The sequence below is a fragment of the Macrobrachium rosenbergii genome, chromosome 43, assembly GCF_040412425.1.
Source record: "Macrobrachium rosenbergii isolate ZJJX-2024 chromosome 43, ASM4041242v1, whole genome shotgun sequence".
Classification (NCBI taxonomy): Eukaryota; Metazoa; Arthropoda; class Malacostraca; order Decapoda; family Palaemonidae; genus Macrobrachium; species Macrobrachium rosenbergii.
Window position 1 is genome coordinate 27,346,625 of NC_089783.1, and position 7,500 is coordinate 27,354,124.

A 7,500-nucleotide genomic window follows, 5' to 3' on the forward strand; every position below is an offset into this window, starting at 1 on the left:
AAAAGCTTCCCTCAACTAATGTGCGCGACAGGTTTTGCTGTAATCAGTTTCTGAATGATCTACAAAAAGTGAATATAAGATACTGAACTGACAGTCAATTCTATTCGGCAGGTGCTTCAGAGTGACTGCTGAGCAACTGAGGCCTCTGATCTCTCTGTTTAGAACGCCGCAGTCATGGCTGGTGCGCGGCTTTTGGCTTCGAGCGCTTTTCTTCTTCTCTTCATGCTAACTGGGAATTCTTTCGCAGAACAGGTATGTTTGTTTAAACATTTTCAAATTGAGACTAATATTCACATTTCCTAACTGCTTCACGAACGCCCAACTACGAAAGGAAAGGATTTAATTCTTAATTCCCTTGACGAGAACGGCACTTTCACCTCAACCCCGTTGTAGGACACAGGCAGGGGAATTTAAAATATAAAAGTTCAAATACATCTCAGTTTCAGTGTTCTCATAGGAGATGAACAACCTACCCCGAAATAGGGAAATATTTTAGAACGTTTCAAAACTCCGAGGGGCCTAGTTCATAGGCAAACTGAAAATAATTTTCCAGAAATTGATTTTGTTAATATTTCTACTGTAGTGAAAGGACTTCTGAAGCCTAGAAAACATACTGGAAAAGTAACTTGAACTGGGCTAATCAACTGCTAAGAAATGTGAAATTTTGGGTGGACTGCGTAAGTTAAAGAATATGCTGGTTCTTCATTGCTTCATTTAAAATCTGAGTCAGATTTGCCAGCGATCATTTATCATTTGAGTGGAAGTAAGGTAACCAAAATGATGTTGGAACTATTTCGATCTAGTATATTGCGATTATTCTTCCTTTCGATCTAGTATATTGCGATTATTCTTCCTTAAGTAGAAAAAAATTGCAAGCTCAGTTTTTAAATTTAGGATTTAGCTATAAAAAGCCCAAGTTTGATTTTATTGAATGACAGGAGGATAACCTTTGGTTGAAAAACTTACTGTGGTGGAGAGAGTAATCTAGATAAACAAATGAGTAGTATTCAAGCAATGAATATAAAACTAAGATGTGAGTCGTAAGCAGCTGTGGTGGTTAAAGTAATCTACAGTAGATAAATATTAAATGAATAATATTCAAATAATTCATATAAATCCCTGATGTGATATTCTTATGCATGGGTTTGTGGTCAGTTCTATAACGCAAATGGATGTGCAGTAATAAGGGATACAAATTAGGTTTGGATGTGTGAAAACAACAATATGCAAGAAGCTGCCAGCAGAGGTTCCACAGAAAAATATTTTTTTTGCACTTTCCCTGGCTGTAATGCGAGCATCCAGTTCTAAGCTGACATTTTGATTCTTTTTTAATATTATCATAAAAGTATTTAAGAATAGAAGGAACAAAAATTGAGAAAAGGCAACAAAATAAACCAACGATTTTGTAGTGAAACTTGATTAATACTTTCAAGAATCCCCTGTTTGATAGGGGAGGCAAAGGGATATAAGTTATAACAAGTAAAGTAAGAGGCGTACAGCGCCGCCGCCACCACCCCCTCCCCAACACCCAAACAAGATTTGATGATGAATTCGTTAGCTTTCGATACTAGTCAAAATAAAATAAAAATTAGCTATATCTCGCAGGTGGTGAAATTGCATTGCCAAAGGAGGGGCTTTAACCTGCGAGTGAGGTACGAGTAAGATACGAAGGTGTACAGCTTACAATTCATTTACAAAACTTTCACACACGTCAATAGCTCGTGTAAGCCGCAAAGTAGTCTCGACCTCTTGACAGATCGAAGAAGGGATTAAATTCAAGCATCTGTGTTTCTTCGCAGACATAAATTTACATATGGATGGATACAAGACATCTGATTGACAATTATACATACATTACTGGAAAGCTGGCATAGCATTATACAGAATGATAATAATACAAGAAAGGTGACAATAACAGTGATTAAGATAACTGTATAAAAGACGTGCGAGAGAATTTGTGTTTCTTTCGACGGCATAGTTCTTCCTCCCGCGTTACTCATCGCGGGAGAAAGCAGATTTTGATTGTAGGCCTGCCACGTGGGCACTACAGGTCTCTCCCCCACAGGAGAGGCCTATGTATGTGGGCCCGTGTCTGGTATGAATGCAGGTTTCAACCGGTTGATTGAAACCCACGTTGTTTTTCCGTCAACTGTCATCTGGTAAGCCTTTGGTCATCTCTGGAGTATGTGGTGTGGTCTGGAGTAGGCTGGGGGAGGGGGTTTGTGTGCACCTACACAGATGAATGTGTATTTTATGTTCTGTAAATCTCTGGGGATGTACACTTTTCTGTTTGCTTGGAAGGTTGTCTTGGCCAGTATTGTTTTTTCTATCATTTTTTGGGTGCTGGATGGCGATGTTGGGTTGGCCGTACAGGACTTCTGCTGGAGATGAGTTGAATGCTGCATGTGGTGTCATTCTCAGGCCTAGAAGGACCTATGGCAGTTCTTTTCTCTAACTCCCGCCCTGGCATCTGGCGATGAGTGATGATTTTAATGACTGGTGCATCCTCTCGATGATTCTGTTGGCTTCGGGGTTGTAGGCCGTCGCGTGCATTATTTTCGTCCCCAGACTGTCAGCGAGGGCGTCCCACAGGGCGGATGTGAAGTTGGCACCGCTATCACTGGTGATGATCTGGGGAACTCCATGCCTACTGACCCAGTCAATGAGGGATTTAATGCAGCTCTCTGCCATCTGCTGTCAGATGTATGGGTCCCACTACGTCGGCATGTATGTGGGCAAGCTGGCAGTTCATTGTTTTGAACCCTTCTATCCTGCTTTTGATGTGTCTCATAATTTTTGATGTCTGGCACTGGATGCACTCTCTTGTTCAAGTCTTCATGTCTCCTCTCATCTCCCACCAGATGTACCACTCTGCTATGATTCGGGTGGTTGATTGGCCAGATGGGTGGGATAGGTTGTGGGCGAGAGTGAAGGCTTCCTTCTTAGTTCCTCTGTTAAGTATGGGTGAGGGCGTCCGGTACTCATCTCGCAGGTGATGGTCGTTGTTCCGCTGTTGATTGACAGGTCACTCCATGTGAGGGCTGGGTTGATCCTCCACAGTTGCTGCAGGACCTCATCATCCTTCTGCACCTCTACTATCTTGGGATAGGCTATCCTGAGTTGGATGGTGTTGGAGTGCTGGGCTATTGCTGACAGGTGCTATTGTTGTCGCACTGACCACGCGTCTGCTGACTTTGTGAAGGTGTGCACCAGTGGTTGATGGTCTGTCTGCACCATGAACTGTTGTCCCTCGAGCATGTGGCAGAAGTGGCGAACTGCTTTGTAGACTGCGAGGAGCTCCCTCTCGAATGTTGAATACTTCTGGTCTGCTATGGTTAGCTTTTTGCTGTAGAAGGCCAGCTGGCGACGACCATCATCAGTGTCCTGCTCAAATAGTGCCCATTGACATATTGCTTGTGTCAGTTGTCAGAGTGAGGGACCTATGGGATAAAGGAAATATTAGTGTTGTTGCAGAGGTTTTTGCTTCTTTCACTAAAATAATTGCTTTGTCTTGGCTTTCTCCCCAATTTAACTTCTTTTCATTTCCTTTAAGGCATTCATATATGGGGCTCATTATTTTTGCAATGTTTGGTATGAATCGGTGGTAATAATTTATTAAACCTGAGAATTCTTACACTGATTTCACTGTTGTCGGTTTGGGGAAGTCTGTTATTGCTTTCACTTTCTCTGGGCTCACTTGGTGCCCCAGAAATGCCACCGTTTTCTTTGCCCATTTGGACTTATCTTCCTGCACTATTAGTCCGTTTTCTTTCAGTCTTTGTAGCACTATTTTCACATCTTTGAGGTGTTGTTAAATTTGGGCTGAAGATCAGTATGTCATCAACATATACCACGCAGAATGGAAGGTCCCCGAAAATCTTGTCAATCAATCTTTTGAATGTTGCCCCTGAGTTACGAAGGCTGAAACAACTGTAGTTGAATGTGTAGGTGCTGAATGGGGTGATGATTGCAGTCTTCTCGATATCTTCTTTTGCTACCTGGACTTGGAAGCACCCTTTTAGCAGATCAATTTTTGTGAATATTCTTGCTCCGTTCATTTTAATCTCTTATGTCTGCTATATTTGGTAGAGCGTGTCTGTCCTGTTTTGTTTTCACATTCAGCTGTCAGTAACCTCCGCAGGGGCGTCATGTTCCATCTGACTTCAGTACCATATGTAGGGCTGAAGCCCATGGACTGGGGGTTGTCTGGCATATTCCAGCTTCTTCCATCTCTCTGAATACCTTCGCATAGGTGAGCTTCCCTAGGGCCAGCCTTCTGAATTGCAAGTGGATCGGGGGTCCTTCGGTCTCTGTGTGGTGCTGAATGGTGTGTTTTACTGGTTTTGTCAAGTTGTGCTTCAGGTCATCTTTGAATATGCCTTCCTATTCTTGTATTATTTCTCTCATCTCTTTCGGTGGGCCACTGGGTGCGATGGCCATATTTTTCCTCTCGACTCGTTGATGCTTTCGTTGTTGCACGTCTGCTTGGCTTGTGGGGAGATGATTTCTTTGTTATTCTTGGGATCAGCTGGTTTGCTGCTATGTCGAATAGTAGGCTGTGCGCTGTTAGCAAATCTGCTCCTAACAATGCCATCATCATGTGTGCTGTGATGAACGACCAGTTGTATTCTTTCCCATCGAAAAAGCAATTTTCATCTCCTGCATTCCGTACATTGTCAGTGATGCTCTGCCGGCTGTTGATACATGGAGGTTGGTGGGGGGAGAGGGGTTGAGTTTTTTATTTGGACTGGCTGGGATGAATGATCTGCATGCTCTGTATCCACTAAGAACAGCGTGTCAGATCTTTCATCTTTTAGGAAGAAGCATGTTTGTCCTTTTCTTTCGTACCTGGAAGAAAGACAGCTGTGAGCAGGCATGAAATCTCTTATGAGACAACCTGTCTGCTCACCGCCGTCGTTAGTATCAATGGGTTGTGTCTGCGACCCTAATGCATGATTTTGAGAATAGGCAGCCCCTGTCGCATTTTCTAGCCCTGTTTCCGAGCCTCCAGTGGAAAAAAGCATATGCCCTCTGGAGGTTCTTGTTTCTTCTGTTTAGGCTTCCCTTTGTAGTCCTGTCTGGGGAAGCATCTTTTGTATATGGGGGCGGCTGGCGCCTCTGGATTGCTGTCTGATTCTGTGTCTGAATTCTGCTCGGTCCAATGTGGTGCCACTACTGCTGCTGCTGGCGCTGTGAGGGGTCTGCTGCTTTGTTGGCTGGATGAATCTCATCAACCATTACCAGGAACTCTTCTAAGGGCATGGTGGAGGCTTTGGGCGTGGCCGCTACTGTCTAGTGGGTAGTTTTGTGACGAGTGCCTCCCTCATGAGATCCAAGGTTGACTAGGGTTGGTCCCCCTTGGTGGGCAGTGTGACGAGTCGCCGCAGTTGCTTGTACACATGTGATGGCCTCTCATCTCCTATTGGGGGTCCCACGTGGTTGAGGAACTTCTTGGTTTTCTGGGCAGGTGGCATGCTGAAGGATGACTTCAGCTGGTCCTTCAGTGTGTCGTAGGTAACAGAGGATTCCAGTTCCTTGAGCCATCCTGTTATCTGCTCTAAGACGTCGTCTGGCAGGAATTCGAGGAAGGTGTCTACTTTCCACATCACCGAGGTGATTTTATTTGTGCGGAAAATCGTTTCTGCCCTGAAGAACCATGCCTCTGGGTGGTGGGGCTTGAAGGGCGGTAGGCATATGGAGGTGGCTGCTAGGTTTTCACTAATGCTGTTGGGGTCACTGCTGGTGGCTTGGTCAGGCATCTCTCCAGTGGTCACCAATGTGAGCGAGGTACGAGTAAAATGCTAATTTATTTACAAAACTTTGACACAGGTCAGTAGCTTGTGAGAGCTGCAAAGTAGTCCCAACCTCTTGACAGATTGAGGAAGGGATTAAATTCAAGCATTTGTGTTTCTTCACAGACATAAATTTACATATGGATGGATACAAGACATCTGATTGACAATTATACATACCTTACTGGAAAGCTGGCATAACAATATACAGGATGATAATAATACATGAAAAGTGACAACAATTGTAATTGAGATAATTGCGTAAAAGACGTGCGAGAGAATTTGTTTCTCTCAATGGCATAGTTTTTCCTCCTGCGTTACTCATTGCGGGGAAAGCAGATTTTGATCGTAGACCTGCCACGTGGGCGTTACAAACCTAATTACTCTAAATCTGACTTATTTCGAGTGATTTCCCTGCTAAACTAGTGGAAAAGACAAGGAATTAGGGAAGAACGAAAATAAGCATAGGGTAGCTGCCGTGTGAGAGAAATGTTAGTGCACAAATAATTCTTTCTTTTTCTTTTTTTTTTGTTTATTTCCATCACTAGCATTAACGGCAGAACAAGAACAATGCTTTTATGTGTCTGTTTCACGAGTTTCTATACTGGTAAGGCTTAAAAGTAAAAAACCCAAATGCCGTGAACATTACGCAATAGTCTCAGTGAGACTTTGAACCTTTAAAGGAATCCTTTAAGAGGATTTGAACTACGTCACTTTTTAAGGATTCATTATCTCATTATTCATTATTGCTATGGCAATTCCCACTAGGGATGAGTGTTTGTTGTTACCATTAATTCCTCTGTGTACAGAATGCACCGAAATATAGGTATGGACTTTAGACGCTGTTTACTTGAGCTCTTGCATAAGGGTTGGTTTCACCATCGTTATTATTTTTCATGTCATGATAAATGAACTGGGAGATCACGAGTAAATTTTTATGATGACCCGGATAAAAATGGTATAGATTAGCAGCATTGTCTTTCAAAGTTTCTTTCCCACTGGAACGTCGCGTCGTCCTGTCTCGTAACTCATTACGACTTTCAGAGAATGATAACAATGAAAAACCAAAACGATAGTTTACATGTAAAAAGGTAATGCAACTGACTGTATCACTGTATCTGAGTAGTATACTCTTTTAATTCATATATAAGTGGATTTGAAAAACGAAGAGCAATACTATTTTAGGCCATCGGAACAGTTTCCTTAGGCATCTGATGGGGTGCATTCTTGTTGACTGTTGATAACCAAGGTTTTCCAGATGCGTGAATGTTGTCACATTTTAGATATCAGGCAAATTGAAGGTTTTATCGAAGACATAGGGCAGGAACTTCGAGCAAAAACACTAAGCCAATTGTAATAGTATCATTTTGAAAAAGAAGGCCAACAAATAGCCTTATGCAGTACTTGTAAATGTAATAAGAATACATTTATCCAATTCAAATCTCAAATTATAATAATGTTCAGTGACTTCAAATTTAATAATGATCTGCTGAATTACGAATTTAGCTGTCTCTTGATAACCAGTATTTAATAACAGTCATTGCATAACCCAAACATAAATCTACTTTAACCTCAAAACTTAATCCAAATAAAATACTAAATGGAATTATATGTCCGAATTCCGCAAAGCAGAAAACCCAGAGCCAGGCGGAAGTCAGTTCCAAGAAGCAATGCGTGGAAGCAAAGGGCGTTTGCAGCAAAGGTGGGG

At 42.5% G+C, this 7,500-nt stretch overlaps 1 protein-coding gene across 2 annotated transcripts in view; it reads left to right on the forward strand.

Moving 5' to 3' along the window:
- LOC136828685 (mucin-2-like) overlaps positions 1-7,500 on the forward strand; it is a 23,908-nt gene that overhangs the window by 3,788 nt on the left and 12,620 nt on the right. Inside the window, exons 2-3 of one of the 2 annotated variants that reach the window (XM_067086811.1) lie at positions 112-252; positions 7,422-7,500. The exon at positions 7,422-7,500 is cut by the window's right edge and continues 84 nt beyond it. In XM_067086811.1, the coding sequence (XP_066942912.1) occupies positions 175-252; positions 7,422-7,500 (157 nt within the window). In that variant the 5' untranslated portion in view covers positions 112-174. The remainder of the gene's footprint in view (positions 1-111; positions 253-7,421) is intronic. The other variant, XM_067086812.1, reaches the window with a different exon arrangement.